The sequence below is a fragment of the Phyllobates terribilis genome, unplaced genomic scaffold (assembly GCF_046119375.1).
Source record: "Phyllobates terribilis strain yellow unplaced genomic scaffold, ASM4611937v1 Scaffold_8__6_contigs__length_399053987, whole genome shotgun sequence".
NCBI lineage: Eukaryota > Metazoa > Chordata > Amphibia > Anura > Dendrobatidae > Phyllobates > Phyllobates terribilis.
In genome coordinates, this window is record NW_027362768.1 from 173,745,338 (window position 1) to 173,767,823 (window position 22,486).

A 22,486-nucleotide genomic window follows, 5' to 3' on the forward strand; every position below is an offset into this window, starting at 1 on the left:
CCTGCGCACATTGGAACGGCGCGTAACTCGCACCATGTGTGCAGAGAAAAATATGGTTTCAGCATACATTGAAATAAGGCAATGTCAAGCTCAGCGGTGGCTTCTCCATTCAGGGCTCATTTCTTTATCAGTTATGCACTTGGGAAGATTTTATGGAGCAATTATCCAATTAAATGTCCTTTTGGGGGGAGGGGGAAGAGACCGTGCGGACTGAATGGGGCTTTTATGTTTTGAGCCTTGTTGGAGCATTGGAAGTTCTACAGAGTTTTCCATTCAAGCAATGTGCTTGGGTTAGTAAAGTGGAAACGAGCTGACTCGCCACAGAGACAATACTCACTGTTTAAATACCGCAGACTGACTTTCGCTAATTGTGAGTTCTCACCAAGAGCCTGGACAGGGGCCTCTCATGTCTGTGGATCAGACTTCAGACATTTCTTGTTTAAAGGGGAAGAAGTTCTTCCTGTAGGAAGGATCCTGGCTCCTGTGATCAAAGGAGAAAGACGCCATAGATTAAGAAAATGAGAAATTATGGTGAAAGAAGGCTTCTTGTATGTGATTCTCCCTAAGCTTGCAGATCCATAAATATGACAATGGGGGCAGTATTATAATAGCTATATTCTTGTACATAGGGGGCAGTATTATAGTAGTTATATTCTTGTACATAGGGGCAGTATTATAGTAGTTATATTATTGTACATAGGAGCAGTATTATAGTAGTTATATTCTTGTACATAGGAGCAGTATTATAGTAGTTATATTCTTGTACATAGGAGGCAGTATTATAGTAGTTATATTCTTGTACATAGGAGCAGTATTATAGCAGTTATATTCTTGTACATAGGAGCAGTATTATAGTAGTTATATTCTTGTACATAGGAGGCAGTATTAAAGTAGTTATATTCTTGTACATAGGAGCAGTATTATAGCAGTTATATTCTTGTACATAGGAGCAGTATTATAGCAGTTATATTCTTGTACATAGGAGCAGTATTATAGTAGTTATATTCTTGTACATAGGAGCAGTATTATAGCAGTTATATTCTTGTACATAGGGGCAGTATTATAGCAGTTATTCTTGTACATAGGAACATTATTATAGTAGTTATACTCATGTACATAGTGGACAGTATTATAGTAGTTATATTCTGGTACATAGGGGCAGTATTATAGTAGTTATATTCTTATACATAGGGGACAGTATTATAGTAGTTATATTCTTGTACATAGGGGCAGTATTATAGCAGTTATTCTTGTACATAGGAACATTATTATAGTAGTTATACTCTTGTACATAGTGGACAGTATTATAGTAGTTATATTTTTGTACATAGGGGACAGTATTATAGTAGTTATATTCCTGTGCTGAGGAGGCAGTATTATAGTAGTTATATTCTTGTACATTGGAGGCAGTATTATAGTAGTTATATTCTTGTACATAGGGGCAGTATTATAGTAGTTATATTCTTGTACATAGGAGCAGTATTATAGTAGTTATATTCTTGTACATAGGGGGCAGTATTATAGTAGTTATATTCTTGTATACAGGAGCAGTATTATAGTAGTTATATTCTTGTATACAGGAGCAGTATTATAGTAGTTATATTCTTATACATAGGGGACAGTATTATAATAGTTATATTCTTGTACATAGGAGCAGTATTATAGTAGTTATTTTCTTGTACATAGGGACAGTATTATAGTAGTTATATTCTTGTATATATGAGCAGTATTATAGTAGTTATATTCTTGTACATAGGAGCAGTATTATAGTAGTTATATTCTTGTATATAGGAGCAGTATTATAGTAGTTATATTCTTGTATATAGGGGCAGTATTATAGTAGTTATATTCTTGTACATAGGGGGCAGTATTATAGTAGTTATATTCTTGTACATAGGAACAGTATTATAATAGTTATATTCTTGTACATAGGGGGCAGTATTATAGTAGTTATATTCTCATACATAGGGGGCAGTATTATAGTAGTTATATTCTTGTACATATGAGGCAGTATTATACAACTTCTATTGTATATAGGGGCAGTATTATAATACTTTTATTCTTTGCAGTATAACACATTATTTAACTCAGGATCAGTAATGTATGTACACAGTGACTGCGCAGCAGGATAGTGAGCGCAGCTCTGGAGTATAATACAGGATATAACTCAGGATCAGTACCGGATCAGTAATGTAATGTATGTACACAGTGACTGCACCAGCAGAATAGTAAGTGCAGCTCTGGAGTATAATACAGGATGTAACTCAGGATCAGTAATGTAATGTATGTACACAGTGACTCCACCAGTAGAATAGTGAGTGCAGCTCTGGAGTATAATACAGGATATAACTCAGGATCAGTACAGGATCAGTAATGTAATGTATGTACACAGTGACTGCACCAGCAGAATAGTGAGTGCAGCTCTGGAGTATAATACAGGATGTAACTCAGGATCAGTAATGTAATGTATGTACACAGTGACTCCACCAGTAGAATAGTGAGTGCAGCTCTGGAGTATAATACAGGATGTAACTCAGGATCAGTAATGTAATGTATGTACACAGTGACTCCACCAGTAGAATAGTGAGTGCAGCTCTGGAGTATAATACAGGATGTAACTCAGGATCAGTAATGTAATGTATGTACACAGTGACTGCACCAGCAGAATAGTGAGTGCAGCTCTGGAGTATAATACAGGATGTAACTCAGGATCAGTAATGTAATGTATGTACACAGTGACTGCACCAGCAGAATAGTGAATGTACACAGTGAGTCCACTTTTTATCTAGAGTTATTCTATATAGTAAGTAGAACATGTTGCTCAAGGTTGATATTCCCTTTAAAGGAGCTGTATAAATAATGTGCATTTACCACATTTTCTCAGAATTCTCTAGTGGAATTTTCATTGTACAGATGGAGTACGCTAAATTTCATTTGCAGGGATGAGAGATGCAGGACAGGCAGTGTCCCAGCACACATCATGTCAATAAATCATTCGATAACCATTGTGGTGTTGTCCGAAATATATCTCTACCACACAAGAGTCTGTTCTTTTCTACTGATTATTATAGTCCGTTTAAAAAAAAAAACTTGAAAGCCACATAAATTCAATAGAAGAGCCGAGAAAAAAGATTGGGATGGTATCTGGGAATCGTTGACTCTGCAAAACTAAGACAACTCTCAGCACTGCAGCGCTTTTACTGAATTACTCTGCCAGTGCACCCCGTAAATCGCCAGGTTATCTTCTTACAGAGACTCGATCCTAAAATTTTAGGGTCAGTTCAGCACAAGTCATAAATTGGCACCATGAACATAAAAGAATAACATAAAATAATTAGATTTTTTTTTTTTTTTATTAAAGCGATTTTCAGTTTGTGATTTTGGAATTAAAGTAAGAGTATGGCGTATACACAGCTTGAAAGTAGGGATGAGCGGACATGTGTAAGTTAGGGTTCTGGTACCGTAACCGACCCGAACTTTAGTCCAAAGTTTGGTTCGGGAGCAGTCAGTGTTCCAAGTTTAGCACCGGGTACAAACCCTGAACTTTTAAGTTCGGGTTCGCTCATCTCTACTTGAAAGGGCTTTGCTATGTCAACTATGGGATCTTGAATAGATTTTCCATATTTTTTCGATCAGTGTTCTGGTGACTGGCAGTGACATTGATCCCTGGTCTCTTTTATTGACATAGAAGTGACCTCCTATGTAAGGTCACACACGTTCAAAGTATCTGGTAGATATAGAAACATTAAATAAGTATGTTTCCTTGTTTTAGTACTTTAACAATTTATCTCTACATTGAGAAAGAGGCTATGAGGGGCTCTCAGGAGTGAAAACGACCATCAGACTTAAAACATACCCCTGCACTCAAGCCCTTCTCGTCACTGAAGATATAGCAATTTCCTTTTTTTGTCTACTCTTACATAGCTCCTCGTGGGTGGGCCATGTGTCTTGCCCCGCCCCTTTGTGTATTTTCATACCTAGGCCTATAATGAGAGCAAAAACTGCTTTCCATGAGAAAAGCGCAAGGTTATCCTTAGATGGCTACATAACTCTCTTATTTGCTGGCCATGCATGGGGAGTGTCAGTCTCTTCACAGTTCACATCAGGAAAATAGGGCTGTCCTCATATATGTCGCCATAAAACTGGAGGGTATATGCTTTCTTTTTACCCAATTTATAAAAGTCAAGTTTTATGGCTCCTTGAGCAATGTCTTTCTCATCCAGTTTTATGGCTCCTCATGGGCGGTCCTTATGTCATGCACCACCCTTTTTTTCATTTGTACACTTCCTTCTGTGCCAGTGATAAAAACAGGGACTGCCTTATACAAGAAAAGGCCAAGGTGACCCTTGGGTTTTTCTAACCCGCCATTATTTGTTGACATGGACATCACAATTCACACCATCCATGGGGAAGAAAGATGGGGACGTCCTGATATGGAGCCCTATATCACCGTAAAATATGGAGGGTATATACTTTTCTGCCCTATTTTGAAAATAGCCCAATAATTTGGCTCCCTGGGCATTAATTTTTCCTTAAAGGGTAAAGGATCATGGTTCAAAAATGTTAAGGGTGCTTCATATTTTATGGGTGGGGTTGCACTTTAATTAACACTTGGAAAGTAATATTTCACATCCGAAGAGAAAGAGATGTAGAAAACAGCTGAGTTCTAGTATCACAGGTATGCAGTGTAATAATGTAACAGTTTGATTTGATTGTAGCCAATTTTCATTTTTTTTTTTTTAAATGTTTGAATTTTTTGTCATTTTTGTATTTATTGCAAAATGTGGCTCTTTGCGCAGAATATCTAGATATTTTCAGCTTCATTTTGATGGTCTATTTTACAGTTTCTGCCTGCGCTGACGAGAGAGTGTGAAAATATGATCTCTCCCTCTCATATCTCCTGACAGTTATTTCAGAAATTATACAAATCCTTAAAATGTTGGCTCTAAATTGAGTGGATTAAACATGGGAAAGTGCTTTAAGTAGTAGTGTGGGAAGCAATTTACAATTATTACACTTCCCTTCAATTAATCTGAAATAACGGATCTGTGCATATGTCCAAGAATTCCGCTCTCGTCTGAAATTGAAATTGTCCCATGAATTTCAATCACGACATAAAATGTGGGGCCACGGAGCATAAATCACATTTCCCTGCAACTCTATGAAATGACAATGAAATGGGATTGATCTGCAGATTCAGGGCGGTGTTCTCCTGTAAGGCTCATCATTTTCTCTATAATGCAGTGGTTTCCAACCTGTGACTTTCTGCTTAAGTGCAGAACTACATCTGCCAGCATGCAGCAAGAGCTGTAAAGGCACTAAGAGTTGTGGTTCTGCTACTAGTTGGGGACTACAGTTGTAATGTCATTGTAAGTACCATCTCACAGTGGTATTTTTATTTTTTTTTACTAAATTATGGCATATGTACAGAAACCCTCATCCATCAAGACAATTGGGGGTCTGGTGACTATCGCTTCCAGGTTGCTGCATTAGGTTTAATGCAGTGATGGCCAATTCGTGAAAGATAGGCTACTCTCACGCAACCGTATGTTCTCCATCCGAGAAAAATAGTTAGATTATGCTTATCGCCATCTGATCAGACTCTGATCAGAGTGAGATCCGTTTTTTTTCGGATATGTAGAATTTAAAACAATGAAAAAAAATTCTCCTTTCTGCCAGTCTGTGAAAATTGGACTGCTCTCGAATGTCATCCAAGTGTGGCCCAATTTTTTTCACAGACCCATAGACTTGAATGGCCAATTGTGATCCGATAATTGGGGGCAAATCATCCATGCTGCAATTGTTTTCCTTGGACCACTCGGTCGAAGGGAAAAATTGGACATGTGCACGGCCTCATTGAATAACATTGGTCCGAGTGCGATCCGATGTTTTGACGGATGACACTCGGAATGAAGATACGGTCGTTTGCGCGAGCCCTTACAGATACAGCTAGTCCAAAGGAGAATGCAGCCGCTGAGAATTTGTCAATGGGAATTATCATATCCCATTTTTCCCAATAGGTCAGAATCCCAGAGGTAGACCTGTAGAAATTTCATAAATGCTGAAAATGGGAATACTCCTTACAAATATTGAGAAGTTGAATCTCTCTTTCTCCAGTGCAAGGATAAGCTAAGGAACAGGGCTTAGAACGCCTAAATCAGTAGGGAAGGTCTTCTGCTGCAGGCAGTTGTCTGACTGCCAGAAACTGGTGTGATCTGAGGTTCTGATAAGGATGGAAGAAAGTGGCTAATTTTCTGGGAAACATTAGCTGAGCCCAATAGAGAATGCAGCAGCTGAGAACCTGTGAAGGGGGTTACCATATCCCTGTATTCACACTAAGGGTCTCGGAGGTGAAACTAGTAGACATGTCATAAATGCTAAAAATGCATCTATCAAATATTGACAAGTTGGATATCTCATTATCCTCATCAAGGCTAAGCAAAAGCGGTTGGGCTTGGCATGCCTATATCCGTGCTAAAGAACTTCTGCTGCAGGCAGTTGCCAGACAGCCAGACATAGGTGGCATGAAAATGGTCATTTTTTATATATTTCTCAATTGTGAGATACCAATTGACTCTTCTGGATGATATTTTATATATCTGCCTCCATGTTTAGTAAAATTCCTGTAATCTGGCACCTAGTGGTCCTGATTTTCTTGTTCTTTTGTGATATCATATAGGACTTTCTTCAATATGAAATTAGATTTTCAAAGACCAAGATTTTGCTACATTTCCCGTCTATCGGTTGTGAATCTGTATGGCATACCGTGTATATGGCAGTAGAGGTTTTGTATACAGCTCAATAGCAGACTAAGAAAATGCAGAAATCCAGGGAGGAAACCGTACACAGGCAGCAGCGTGTTTTCTTTCCTTCCGCTATGGCTGTTAGGGAGACACTCGACTCAAGAGCTAAAAGTACGCAAAGTAATTGATACATCAGCGGTTGTCAGCTGTAATGAGGAGACGGCCGTGCACTTTTGAACTCCTTTTTTCCTTTCTTCCTTCTTGAAACAGATTTGTGCTCTGCTCCGATTATACTCATTCTTCTGTTTAACAAATTATAACTTTTTCCCATTAATGGGATTTTCCGCTTTTACTTCAATAAAGTTTAATCATTGTACAACTTTCCAATTTACTTTATGTTCAAAGTTGTCAAGAATAAGATCTTTCCTTGTTGTCAAAGAATCCCAACTGGAAGCGGCCTAATATTCATAGCAGTTGATGGTGTCATGTAGTCCAGCTAATCCTTTGTTAGTCTGTACTTAAAACTGATACATCTTTCCTGTGCTGTTAAACTGCGGAAAATTATCTGGATAGGAAAGGGGATTGCTGTGTACACACAGAGGGTTGTCTACGCCAGGGGTGGGCAATTCATTTTCTCGAGAGGCCACATGAGAGACAAGGCCCAACCAATAGGCTGAAATTAATTCTGCTCAAAATTAATATTAACATAATATTAATATAAAATAATTATAAATGTAAATATTATCACTTAATATTGAGCAGAGTTAAGTATGCTGACACCCTCTATATACAGTATGAGCAAACACAGCCCCCTACATACAGTATGAGCATACAGTCCCTATATACAGTATGAGCACACAGACAGCCTCCTACATACAGTATGAGCCCCCACATAGCCTCTCTATATACATTGTGAGCCCCAACATAGCCACTTATATAGAGTATAAGCCCCCACATAGACCCCTATCTCTAGTATTAGCCTCCTATATACAGTATGAGCCCCACATAGCCTCCTATATACAATGTGAGCCCCACATACCATTTTATATACAGTATTAGACTCTTATATACAGTGTGAGCTCCCCATAGCCTCCTATATACAGTGTGAGCCCCACATAGCCTCCTATATACAATGTGAGCCCCACATACCATTTTATATACAGTATTAGACTCTTATATACAGTGTGAGCTCCCCATAGCCTCCTATATACAGTGTGAGCCCCACATAGCCTCCTATATACAATGTGAGCCCCACATAGCCTCCCTATGTACGGTATGAGCCCCCACATAGCCTCTCTATATACAGTGTGAGACCCACATATCCTCCTATATACATTATTCGCCTCCTATATGCAGTGTGAGCCCCACATAGCCTCCTATATACAGTGTGAGCCCCACATAGCCTCCCTATATACAGTATGAGCCCCACATAGCCTCCTATATACAGTGTGAGCCTCACATAGCCTCACTATTATACAGTATGAGCCCCACATAGCCTCCTATATACAGCGTGAGCCCCACATAGCCTCTCTATATACAGTGTGAGACCCGCATAGCCTATATACAGTATTAGCCTCCTATATGCAGTGTGAGCCCCACATAGCCTCCTATATGCAGTGTGAGCCCCAAATCGCCTCCTATATACAGTCTGAGTTCCTCATAGCCTCTCTATATACAGTGTGAGTTCCCACATAGTCCTCTGATCGGTGGAAGGACCGGCGGCTCTGTCCTCCAGCAATGTATTCACCGCTGTGTGTATTCTGAGGATGCAGGTAGCGGCGTCATCAATGAGTGGGTGACGGTGGCGGACCTTCAGCTGTCTCGGTCCGCATATGGCCCATGGGCTGCATTTTACCCAGTCCTGGTGTAGACTGAATATATTTGTAGCTACATTTGAGCTACACTACATCTACACTGCTCCGGATATTAAAATGAATGACAGCAAGCAGAGATGGGGAGGGGATGATGAGGATTGTCTAGCCTGAATACGGTAGTATTATACCATCAGATATGAGAAGGTCTAAACAGTATTTTGACTTCCAATAGCAAAAAAAAAAAAAAAGGAATGTCCTTATTCACTGACTCGAAACAGAGATCTTGAATCTGTGAAGCATTAGCATAATAGAAAGTTGTTGACATTTTCTTCAATGAATAAAGGGGTCTCCAGAGAAGGAACTATATCTATTGTATGGCTGTAGATAAGAATGATTCTGTTCGCATTTGGCATGCAGAGATCTTGAAAACAGCAAGGATCTAAACACACAAAGTTGCAGAACTTTTCATGATTTTTATTTACATTCTTTTTCCCATTCACTTCCCGGAATCCGGAGCTCTCCCTAGCACCCCGCCATAGCCCACCTGTGCAGGAAAGATGTATAGGGTGCTGCCCGACTCCTGCCAGCCGTACCTCTCTCCCAGACAGTTGTCATTACCTTGGTCGAAAGGTCACACCTAAATTAAATGAGAGGAGCGCAGTGTGTTCCTGCACGCTGCACAAAGGCGGTATTGACTTTTTTTTTTTAATCCACTTTGCAGAAGGGGTGAGAGAATTAAATTAGATCTCTACGCAAAAAGAAATCGAGAGCCTTTGAAAGCAAAGATAAGACGAGAGCTTGAATTTTTTCCCCCTCTTTTCCTCGGAGCTCTGAGCTCAGGATTTTTTTTTTTTTGCAGGTGTGTCATCGGATCCATGCCTTGCATCGATCAAAAACTCCACGCCGATGCATATTTAATTAGTGAGGGGACTTTTGATGCTGCCATATTGAATGTGCTGTCTGAAAGAATCCCCCCCCCCACCCTTCCCACGTTGTACACTCCCCCGCCCCATCTCCGGCCTCCCCCCTCTGCGTTGTTTGGGGAGATTCTGCATTTTGTCTGAGAATCTAAAACTTCTTTTGTTTTTAGCTGCTGTTGCATAGAAAGCTACTGACAAGCATACAAACAAGCATGGGGGGGTGTTTATTTTTTGTCTAGGGAGAAGGGTTGAGTCAATTACGTTTTTTTTCTCCTCTTTGGGGATTTTATCCCCCTTTAGAAAGTATATAAAAAGTAACAAAGGCATCCCATATTTTCCCAGCTCGCAGCACAACATCGTCAGGGTGTTTTTTCTTCCCCCCACTTTTGTATGGACGCGGCTTTTGTTTTGTCTAAATCGCTCATTATTTTTTGTTTGCTTCTTATTTGAATATACGACGGTAAAAGAGACATCTCGCCGGACAGGACGCACTGACTCCATTCTGGTCATGGCGGCTGCTGGGAAAAGTGTCACTGATCCAAACATTGTATCCATAGTTGTAACCGATCACACAGGCGATCAAGGCCCAAAAGAAGGTGTATGGAAAGGCTTGTCCTTCTCCTGCTTGTGGAACCATCTCCATCTTTTGCATCCATATTATCAATTGCCAGTTTTCTAGTCCCCATATGTTTTAATGTACTTATTAATGCCTAATATTCTGTACTATACTATGTTAATATTTTTTTATATATAAGTGTATAGATCCATTTTCTGATAAAGCGCTGAAAATCCTCCTCCACACAACCATAAAGGGGCTTAGTCAAATGCTGTCTTCCTGCATCCACCACTAGAGGGAGCTCTTTGCATTTAGCTCCCACTGAAATCAGTGTATCCGGAGCCAGTGCTTAAGCTCCCCCTAGTGGTGGCTGCAGTTAGAAAGGATTTTATTATATTACTCCGGGAATTTGGAGCTTTGTACAAGAAAAAAAATCTAAAACTGTATTGTAAACCAGTTATTTACAATCATACAGACACCAGAATAATTTAATTACAAATCACATTGATTGCAGTAAGCATTTTCAAAGAATGCCTTATCTGTGAATCTTATCTGAGAGGACTCCAGCCTAAAGGGAATCTGTCAGTAGGATCAACCTTCCTAAGCCATCTTTATGGGCATGCAGGCCATAGGAAGCTAAATAAAATGATACTTTGATATCTAAGATCTGATGTCTTATTTCAGAAAAATCCACTTTTTTCTTATATGTAAATGAGCTGTTAAGATCTATGGGCTGGACATAGATCTCCTGAGAATCTGTTTCCAGAGCTTATTGTAAATGAAAGGTTGCATAGCCAGTGTGAGACATGTAATGACTGACAGCCTGCTCTCCTGATCTACCTGTCTCACACTGGTAACGCCGTCTTTCATTATAAGCTCTGGAAGCAGATTCTTGGGGAGATCTATGTCCAGCCCATAGATCTTAACAGCTCATTTACATTTTAAGAAAAGTGTGGATTTCTCTGAAATAAGATACCGTATCGCAGACTTCGAGGTGGCAATTTATTCAGCTTCCTATTACCTGCATGTACATATTGACACATTCCCTTTAATACATTTTAACAGAATTGATACATTGTAACAAAGTAGAGAATGTGTGATTGTTGATATGATTACATCTCAGAGGATTATATAGATTGTATATAATTGTAGCAGACCCTCAATTGTGACATTTCTGAATTAGGCTTTTGAATTTTTAGCCTCTGGATGTAAATCGTAAACTCCATTCACTTGTGGCAAACAGAGATCCTGATGATTGTGAAAAAAAATTAGAACTTTCTGTGATACAAGCATTAGGCATTAGAACTGAAGAACCTCCTTAATTGGTTGCTAGGGGGAATAATACGGTTTGTGAGGGTCCACAACTCTGTATATGGGGCCCCAATGGCTGCAGGGGCACCTGGAATCCCCCAGTGTGAGGCTTGGTGCATAGGTGTGCTATTCTTTATCTGATATTAAGGTCCAGGAAAGGATGAAATGATTTAATTTAAATGCATTCATTTTTTTTTCCCGTGGAGATTCAGCTGTCCGCTGGGCCTGCAGCCATCTGGCTCCTAGCGGCCAAAAGATGTGGGTTTTTCAGCGTGCAATAAAAAATGGCCAGAAGCCACTACTTGCCTACATGCCAAAACTCAGCCGGTCATAGCAAAATAACCCGAGAGATTTATGATCAGAGGGGACGAGTTTAAGTAACGGTCGCTGAAGGTTTACAATTCACAATCATTTGGGCCGCAGCAAATTGCGGAGTAGTAAACCGCATGTCGTATACTTATCTCCAGTCACATGACACTACACAGGTCACGTAGTCTAATACAGGAAACTTCTATAGTATAATGATATAATGTCTGCAAAGTCTACTTATAAATCTTATATCATTGCCTCTCGGAATGGAAAAAGTCTTTTTTTCCAGTCACATCCAAAGCTGCAATCAGTTTTCTGCTGGCTGCTTCTAGAAATAAACAGCAGTTTAGCTCCTCCCCACTGTCAGATCTGTGAGCCAATAGCTTAGCCCTAATAATGTCATCTAAGCTCCCACAATGCCCTGCTCTCTGGTAACGGGAAACTAGCAGAATTGTGGATTTACCTTTAGATGTGCATGGAGAAGAAAACATTACATCCAAAACGGTACAAGATAAGAAAAGCAAAATATGTACAAAGTAACTGCACATTTTATGTAGATGTTATCTGCCATCAGGCTCGGACTTGCCCAAAGGGGAACCGGAGAATCCCCTGGTGGGCCCCTGTGCAGTAATGGATCCCACACCCCTATATATGAGCAGCAAATGACATAACATAATACACGTGATTCACTATTTACAGACAAAGGCAGCATCAACTCATTCATTTAATAAACTAACCAGTTAATTATTATATATTAACATAGGCAAAAATTGTAATATTTGCATGTAAATGAACAGTGGGCCCCCAGAGTCTATGTTAGTGGTGGGCCCTTGGCACCCGAGTCTGACACTGTCTGCAATATATAGTGGAATAATGTAAATAAAAGTGTAGATTTGATTGTTGGGATCTGGGTGCTGAGATGCCACCCGATGGGTGAGACAATATCAGCAGAGTGCTGCCATCCTAAATTACATAAGGATAGATGAAGATGGGTCCATAGACTTTCTGTTCAGCCCCTCTTTAGCTAATTCCACCTCAGTGGTGTCTCCGCACCCAGATCTCCATCCCCACCAGTCAAAACTTTTCACATGTCAGAAGAGGTCACTTATCTCTTCAATATTCTTCAAAGCAAATATTTGAAGGTTCTATGTAAAAATAAATAAATGAAAATGATCTATTATACTTTGTGTATTAATTTCCTGCTGTTTTCTGCTTGTTGTTCGTAAATGGACACATTGCCATTTGTATCCAGTGACTGAATAATTCATACACACATAGTACTTATACAGTTTAGGGTTTGTGACAAATTGTATCCAGTCTAGACAAATCTGCTGCAGTGTTCCAATGCTATCTATCAATCCTGTCATTCTCATGATCTCTGCTTGCTGTTCATGAATAGGACAATTCTTCTTTACATCCACACCTAGAACTCCTCTTATGATCACATCTAACTGCTACAGGTTCTTTACATCCTCTTATCTGGCAAGTTTTAATGTTTTAGTTGTGCGCCACATGGGCAAAATACAACAAATTGCTGCTTATCCAATAATTCCATAATTCCGAAGTGTATTCGGCTTTGACGCGTGACATCCTACCACAATGTGTGAGCCCGGCCTATAGACCTGATGAACTGTAATGAGCCCTAAAGCTGTGTCGGTTACACATGATTAGGATGGATTTTTACTTCTGAAAATGAACAAGAATGTTTCTGTTCACTGACGGCAAACAATAATTTTTAGAATTTTGTGAAATCGCAACATACAGTACATTAGAAAGTTGCAGAACTTTTACATGTACAATAACAACGTTGTTTTCTGTAATAATGTACACAATAACTGATATGCAACATTTATGGTTTAGGGCTTGTTCACACGCTACGTTTTTCAAGTGTAAAAAAACGCTGCACTTTACAATACCTGCAGAGTGAATGAGACATCTGAAATCTCATGCATGCGCTGCTTATTTTTTCTTTTTTTTTTTCTTTAAATCTGCAGTATGTCAATTCTTCCAGCAATTTTCACTTATTAAAGTAAATAGGAAAAAAAAAAGTGCAAAACAAAATGCACTTAAAAACACGTAAAAATGTGCATAATTTACTCTGTATTGTTCCTGGTGCGGAAAAATCTGTTGTGAATACTCAATGTTTGCGCATACCCTAAACAAGGTTGTAGATATTTCCGGATATTCCCGATTAGAGGGATCATTATTAATTAAGCCAAATCAAAGATAAATAAATCTGAGCTCTGTGCAGTCGGAATTGTACCAGTTCCTGTAGGGAAACAATGACTCCTGGGAACTGCAATGAGTTAATGCTCTGTACCCAATGTAAATGGGAGCGGCCGAGTCCAGTGCACTAAGTAATGCTATTGATTTCATGGAAATGCTTCCAATATGGATCTGCCATTTGCATTCATTATAGATGGGCAGATATTAATCTATTCATCGGATTACCTGTTACCCCCGGATGATTGACAGCTCGCACTGTTTTACACATTAGTGCACGGTGGGACTATGAAATCCAGACGCTCCTCCATCATCTAAGTTCATATATATGACGAGGAAGCAGGCTTTTTTTTCTATCCAGAGGGCGATTTTTTACTTCAGACAAGAGGAGGGGGCGGTTTGTTTAATTAAAGAGAAAATAATCAGTATCTTTCATTCGGCCTTCATAGAATAAATGACTCCACGTGATGCAATTGACTTAACTAGTGGGCGTATAGACTCTTGCAACCAATTTTTTATTGCCACAGCTTAAAAAATGAAGGCAGCATGCAAATAAACGCGATTAAAAATCTCTCCCTGTTTTGCGTATGCAGCTCCTGTGCAAAGCTGTGCGTCTCCATGGTTACAGACTACTAACAACCCTTATGTAGTCGGATCCTGCAGTCCCTTGCCCCTAAATCAGTTCAACGTAGCGAATATTCCAGTTCGACCTCTGAAGTTTTTATTTAATGCTTCTTTCATCTCATAGGAACAATTGCCTTCAGTACTGACAGCTATGTGTGCTTGTGTTGACATCGATGTACAAGGTTATTTGAATTCACATAATGTTTGCAGCAGGGAGAAACGGGAGTGCACAACTGGAAGTGTTATCATGGGGTCACAGGAACAAAGATGTTGCAGACTTTAAGAATGTAACACTGATAATACTGTATATTTTATCACATTTTTGTGAACACTAATGAACTTTTTTTTATATGTTCTTGAATCATAAATTTGGTCTATTTTTACTCAGAAACAGATTATAAAAGTCATTATTTTCTGTTACCAGATTCAAGTCAGTCAGACAGTCCCAGCCAGCCCAGCGAGGCTGATATCAAGGACCAGCCGGAGAATGGTGAGTCCATCCATACATGATACTTTTTGTGGGGGTCACAGCATTAAATTCTAAGAAAATTATTATTAATTTTGTAAACAATATACTGTTATATTTCTCTAATAAAAAGCAGTGTTATAACTGAAAGATGCAACCCAGTATATCTATCATTTGCTTAGGTAACACTATTTTATGATTCTTCCCTGGTTGTGGACTTAGACTTCAATTACTTTGTTATATCCTTTATTCCAGAGCTGCACTCACTATTCTGCTGGTGCAGTCACTGTGTACATACATTACATTACTGATCCTGAGTTACATCCTGTATTATACTCCAGAGCTGCACTCACTATTCTGCTGGTGCAGTCACTGTGTACATACATTACATTACTGATCCTGTACTGATCCTGAGTTACCTCCTGTATTATACTCCAGAGCTGCACTCACTATTCTGCTGGTGCAGTCACTGTGTACATACATTACATTACTGATCCTGAGTTACATCCTGTATTATACTCCAGAGCTGCACTCACTATTCTGCTGGTGCAGTCACTGTGTACATACATTACATTACGGATCCTGTACTGATCCTGAGTTACATCCTGTATTATACTCCAGAGCTGCACTCACTATTCTGCTGGTGCAGTCACTGTGTACATACATTACATTGCTGATCCTGAGTTACATCCTGTATTATATTCCAGAGCTGCACTCACTATTCTGCTGGTGCAGTCACTGTGTACATACATTACATTACTGATCCTGTACTGATCCTGAGTTACATCCTGTATTATATTCCAGAGCTGCACTCACTATTCTGCTGGTGGAGTCACTGTGTACATACATTACTGATCCTGTACTGATCCTGAGTTACATCCTGTATTATACTCCAGAGCTGCACTCACTATTCTGCTGGTGCAGTCACTGTGTACATACAATACATTACATTACTGATCCTGTACTGATCCTGAGTTACCTCCTGTATTATACTCCAGAGCTGCACTCACTATTCTGCTGGTGCAGTCTCTGTGTACATACATTACATTACTGATCCTGAGTTACATCCTGTATTATACTCCAGAGCTGCACTCACTATTCTGCTGGTGCAGTCACTGTGTACATACATTACATTACTGATCCTGTACTGATCCTGAGTTAAATCCTGTATTATACTCCACAGCTGCACTCACTATTCTGCTGGTGCAGTCACTGTGTACATACTTTACATTACTGATCCTGAGTTACATCCTGTATTATACTCCAGAGCTGCACTCACTATTCTGCTGGTGCAGTCACTGTGTACATACATTACATTACTGATCCTGAGTTACATCCTGTATTATACTCCAGAGCTGCACTCACTATTCTGCTGGTGCTGCCACTGTGTACATACATTACTGATCGTGTACTGATCCTAAGTTACATCCTGTATTATACTCCAGAGCTGCACTCACTATTCTGCTGGTGCAGTCACTGTGTACATACATTACTGATCCTGTAATGATCCTGAGTTACATCTTGTATTATACTCCAGAGCTGCACTCACTATTCTGCTGGTGCAGTCACTGTGTACATACATTACATTAGTGATCTTGAGTTATATCCTGTATTATACTCCAGAGCTGAACTCACTGTTCTGCTGGTGTAGTCACTGTGTACATACATTACATTACTGATCCTGTACGTACTGATCCTGAGTTACATCCTGTATTATCCTCCAGAGCTGCACTCACTATTCTGCTGGTGCAGTCACTGTGTGCATACATTACATTACTGATCCTGAGTTATATCCTGTATTATACTCCAGAGCTGAACTCACTGTTCTGCTGGTGTAGTCACTGTGTACTGTACTGATCCTGAGTTACATCCTGTATTATACTCCATTTAATTATGCAATCCCTTAATCTATATGAGCAATTTGATTGTAGTGTCAATGAAAATGACCTGCAGTGTAAAGCACCAACCTTTTTTTTTATTTCAATGCTGCAAAAGAAACAATTTAGCAACGAGATATGTTACCGGTATATTATATTAGGAAATAGCTGATAATGCCTTTCCCTGAGGAAAAGGGGCCCTGTGGTGATCCGTCACTAAGTCTCCTTGTGCAGATTGCTCGGGACCCTGTTGGGTACGTTTCTGGATGCGTTTGTCGTTACAGTGTAGCGTCTCATGCCACTAGATGCCTTCAGTCTATGGGCGCAGTGATACAGAGACGTCGCTTGCAGCTCATCAATGTCATTGTCAAGCAGGGAAAGAAATGTTTTTTCATGTGAGATCTGTTGCCAAGCCGTTTGCAGCTTCCATGCAGAAATGTGCGGTGCTGTGTAGAGTTGCGCCTCCGTCTCACTGTACAGCTTTTGGCAGCATTCTCAGCCTCTTATAAAGCCCCCCGGCCGCTCGCATGCTAATTTCTAATATTATGCTCCCCTGTGATTTATAAAGCAGAAGGCTGTTTATTCTGCAAGTATCTCGTCTCTTGTAGTCACAGTAACATTCGGGGGGCAGATTCCAAATATGCCTGTAACGGCATTATGACCACACCCATGAAAAGTAGAGCGACAGCGCCCACTATGGGCCGAAGGCTCCACTTCAGGGCTTTGTAGCAGATAATCTTTCTTGCAGATGTGATAACTGGGGAAGTTTACACAAGTTGTTCTTCAGCCGTGTCTGCACGGGGCGTCATCCAGCCCCAATAGACATCTGCTCCAAACCAGGGGTGAAAAACTGCTGCTATCAGTGAAATGCCTGCAGTGCATGAAAAGTAAATGAACCCATCAGATGTGTAAATGGAGCTAAAGTAGCTCTTTATAGGTAACCGCTCCATTATTTCAGCAGTTTAGCTATTCTTTATAATGTGCAGCTGGAAGCTTGATGCTTTGTATCCTCCACCATGGACAGATGGAGATCGCCATTACTTGGGCATATCCTCTTTTGGATTTAGACACATCAGCAAACAGTAGCTCCTGCGGATTGTGACCCCCATATGGCTAAAGCCCCCCATATACATTGCTCAGCTGACAGTCTAGTGTGTTTGGGGTGTCCTGACGCTTCTACAACAAATGATGTTGGGGGAGATATTGATCCGACATGTCCGATTTTAGGCTGCCGATCACTATGTGCTCGGTGAGATTAGCTGAGCTCTGCTGTGTATGGAGGAGTTGGATGATGGGACAAATTATTTTTCGTTCAACAGCTGTCTATTGTGTATGGGGGGCTTAACTTGTAATGATTAGACAACGCCTACAAATAGTGTCAGATTAAAAAATAAATGACATTACCCATCTCCTACAGATCCAGTCTGTACTCCACAGCTGCAGGTGCAATTTTGCTAATACTTATTGAAACTTGTTGTCAGACACCCCTAACAGCTAAACCAAAGTAAAAGTTTTGTACATTATCTGCAGTTACTTTTATAAATACCATAATGGATGTCATCAGTACAAGCTTTGTGCAGACACTGAACAAGCAGGGAATACTGTGAACGTTTGCTCTGAAGGCTGTAGAATACTGAGTTCAGCTCTGGAGTATAATGCAGGTTATAACTCAGGATCAGTAATGTAATGTATGTACACAGTGACTGCACCAGCAGAATAGTGAGTGCAGCTCTGAAGTATAATACAGGATGTAACTCAGGATCAGTAATGTAATGTATGTACACAGTGACTGCACCAGCAGAATAGTGAGTGCAGCTCTGGAGTATAATACAGGATGTAACACAGGATCAGTAATGTAATGTATGTACACAGTGACTGCACCAGCAGAATAGTGAGTGCAGCTCTGGAGTGTAATACAGGATGTAACTCAGGATCAGTACAGGGTCAGTAATGTAATCTATATGTACACAGTGACTTCACCAGCAGAATAGTGAGTGCAGCTCTGGAGTATAATACAGGATGTAACTCAGGATCAGTACAGGGTCAGTAATGTAATCTATATGTACACAGTGACTTCACCAGCAGAATAGTGAGTGCAGCTCTGGAGTATAATACAGGATGTAACTCAGGATCAGTAATGTATGTACACAGTGACTGCACCAGCAGAATAGTGAGTGCAGCTCTGAAGTATAATACAGGATGTAACTCAGGATCAGTAATGTAATGTATGTACACAGTGACTGCACCAGCAGAATAGTGAGTGCAGCTCTGGAGTATAATACAGGATGTAACACAGGATCAGTAATGTATTGTATGTACACAGTGACTGCACCAGCAGAATAGTGAGTGCAGCTCTGGGGTATAATACAGGATGTAACTCAGGATCAGTACAGGGTCAGTAATGTAATCTATATGTACACAGTGACTTCACCAGCAGAATAGTGAGTGCAGCTCTGGAGTATAATACAGGATGTAACTCAGGATCAGTAATGTATTGTATGTACACAGTGACTGCACCAGCAGAATAGTGAGTGCGGCTGTGGAGTATAATACAGGATGTAACTCAGGATCAGTACAGGATCAGTAATGTAAGTACACAGTGACTCCACCAGCAGAATAGTGAGTGCAGCTCTGGGGTATAATACAGGATGTAACTCAGGATCAGTGCAGGATCAGTAATGTAATGTATGTACACAGTGACTGCACCAGAAGAATAGTGAGTGCAGCTCTGGAGTATAATACAGGATGTAACTCAGGATCAGTAATGTAATGTATGTACACAGTGACTGCACCAGCAGAATAGTGAGTGCAGCTCTGGAGTATAATACAGGAGGTAACTCAGGATCAGTACAGGATCAGTAATGTAATGTATGTACACAGTGACTACACCAGCAGAATAGTGAGTGCAGCTCTGGAGTATAATACAGGATGTAACTCAGGATCAGTAATGTATGTACACAGTGACTGCACCAGCAGAATAGTGAGTGCAGCTCTGAAGTATAATACAGGATGTAACTCAGGATCAGTAATGTAATGTATGTACACAGTGACTGCACCAGCAGAATAGTGAGTGCAGCTCTGGAGTATAATACAGGATGTAACACAGGATCAGTAATGTATTGTATGTACACAGTGACTGCACCAGCAGAATAGTGAGTGCAGCTCTGGGGTATAATACAGGATGTAACTCAGGATCAGTACAGGGTCAGTAATGTAATCTATATGTACACAGTGACTTCACCAGCAGAATAGTGAGTGCAGCTCTGGAGTATAATACAGGATGTAACTCAGGATCAGTAATGTATTGTATGTACACAGTGACTGCACCAGCAGAATAGTGAGTGCAGCTCTGGAGTATAATACAGGATGTAACTCAGGATCAGTACAGGATCAGTAATGTAATGTATGTACACAGTGACTGCACCAGCAGAATAGTGACTGCGGCTGTGGAGTATAATACAGGATGTAACTCAGGATCAGTACAGGATCAGTAATGTAAGTACACAGTGACTCCACCAGCAGAATAGTGAGTGCAGCTCTGGGGTATAATACAGGATGTAACTCAGGATCAGTGCAGGATCAGTAATGTAATGTATGTACACAGTGACTGCACCAGAAGAATAGTGAGTGCAGCTCTGGAGTATAATACAGGATGTAACTCAGGATCAGTAATGTAATGTATGTACACAGTGACTGCACCAGCAGAATAGTGAGTGGAGCTCTGGAGTATAATACAGGAGGTAACTCAGGATCAGTAATGTAATGTATGTACACAGTGACTACACCAGCAGAATAGTGAGTGCAGCTCTGGAGTATAATACAGGAGGTAACTCAGGACCCCAACAGACTAGAAAGTGACTGAACATTTATGGGATAAGGTATCATTTACTGTTATAAACCATAGAGTTTTTATACTTTGGTACATGGTGATGTACAATTTTCATATAAAATCTTGCGGTTAGGAGGTTGCTGGAAATAATGGAACATAAACTTTTGTATAAATCTGACCTATGTATTATTTTCTGTAATTAATATTAGTCCATTAAAGGGATTGTCGACTACTGCACAACTTCTTATTAATGGGCCCAGGCAGGTGAAAAAAAATGAAAATATTTGATACTCCAATTAAGATCAGCATCCGATGGCTGCAAATAGGCTGCAGTGCTCCTATTTAACTCCTTCCACTGATATAAAGTGTGAATGCTCCCAGCTGATCAGGCGCCACTGATTGGTTGCAGCTCTCATGTTTGGACTGGTTGCAGCGCTGGATGTTGATCCCAGCAGACCTAGTGGTGGACATAGTGCTGAGTAAGGAGGAGCAGCGATGGTCGGGGAGGCGAGTATCATTTTCTCCTTATGTTATTATTTCACCTCACTGGACACATTGATAAGGAGTTCTCTGCTGCTGGTTCGCAACTTTAATTCAGATGTAAATTGCTGCTGGATTACTGGACGGCATTAATTCCATTTTGGAAACAACACATTTAAATCCTGACATTATAAGTCTCGTGAAGCCCCGGTCCTGCGTGTGCTGAGTAAGCGCCGCTCTGTCTTTGAGTGTAACTTTCAGAGACATTTTACGGGATTGAATCTCACAATAAGGAGACTTGTAACCTGAATTTCCATTTGCCCCGACGTCTTGATTATCTGAACCATCTTAGCCGTTTCTTCTAAACCAAAGAGTGCGCGAGATTAAAATCAGCAAACCTGGGATTTCATTTAGAGGAACTTGGAGCCCGGAGCTCAGCGGCCACAGAGCGCTCTTTTGTCCTCCTCACTATTTAGCTTGAGGAACCGGTTTTCCAACTTTCCGCTTATAAGACTGAACTTGCAGATGCATCTCTGACATTCCTTTATTTTCTGAAGTTGTCTAAAACTAAATATTCTGTTCACAGCCGCCATTGTGATTCAGATATCTCCAGCCATCAGTTTGCTTTGTAGACTCACTAATCCCACCCATAAGTTTCCCCGCTATCCCCGGATTACTGGGGGTTTACTTTGCACCCCCAAAGTCATAATAGAAACCTCTAGGAATAAAGATTACTTGCAATAGAAAAAGTTTTGTAAATACGCTTATGTGCCCCATTCATTTTTGCCTGTTTTTCCAACAGTTTTTCATTTGTGCCTAACTGTTCTTTTAATTTCTTTTTGCCTCTTTCATCTGTTCGCCTGTGTTGTTTTGTTTTTTTTGTATTCGCAATTGTGGGCTAGGTTGTTGGTTTTTAAGATATTTTCAACTGATTCCTCATTTGTGACTTTTTAAAAATTTGTTACATGTTATTATTATTTATTATTATTATAGCACCATTTATTCCATGGTGCTTTACATGTGAAAAAGGGGTATACATAGCAAAAACAATTACGATAATCTTGAACAATACAAGTCCGCGACTGGTACACAAGAAGAGAGGACCCTGCCCTCGAGGGCTCACAATCTACAAGGGATGGGTGAGGATACAGTAGGTGAGGGTAGAGCTGGTCGTGCAGCAGTATGGTGGAGCGAGGGTTACTGCAGGTTGTAGGCTTGTCGGAAGAGGAAGGTCTTCAAGTTCCTTTTGAAGGTTTCCACGGTAGGCGAGAGTCTGATGTGTTGGGGTAGAGAGTTCCAGAGTAGGGGGGAAGCATGGGAGAAATCTTGTATGC

At 40.3% G+C, this 22,486-nt stretch overlaps 1 protein-coding gene across 28 annotated transcripts in view; it reads left to right on the forward strand.

Moving 5' to 3' along the window:
* Positions 1-22,486, forward strand: part of NFIA (nuclear factor I A) — a 547,161-nt gene that overhangs the window by 355,483 nt on the left and 169,192 nt on the right. For all 28 annotated transcript variants that reach the window (XM_073643752.1, XM_073643763.1, XM_073643760.1 and 25 more), the window contains exon 3: positions 14,925-14,990. In XM_073643752.1, coding sequence (XP_073499853.1) covers positions 14,925-14,990 — 66 coding nt within the window. The remainder of the gene's footprint in view (positions 1-14,924; positions 14,991-22,486) is intronic.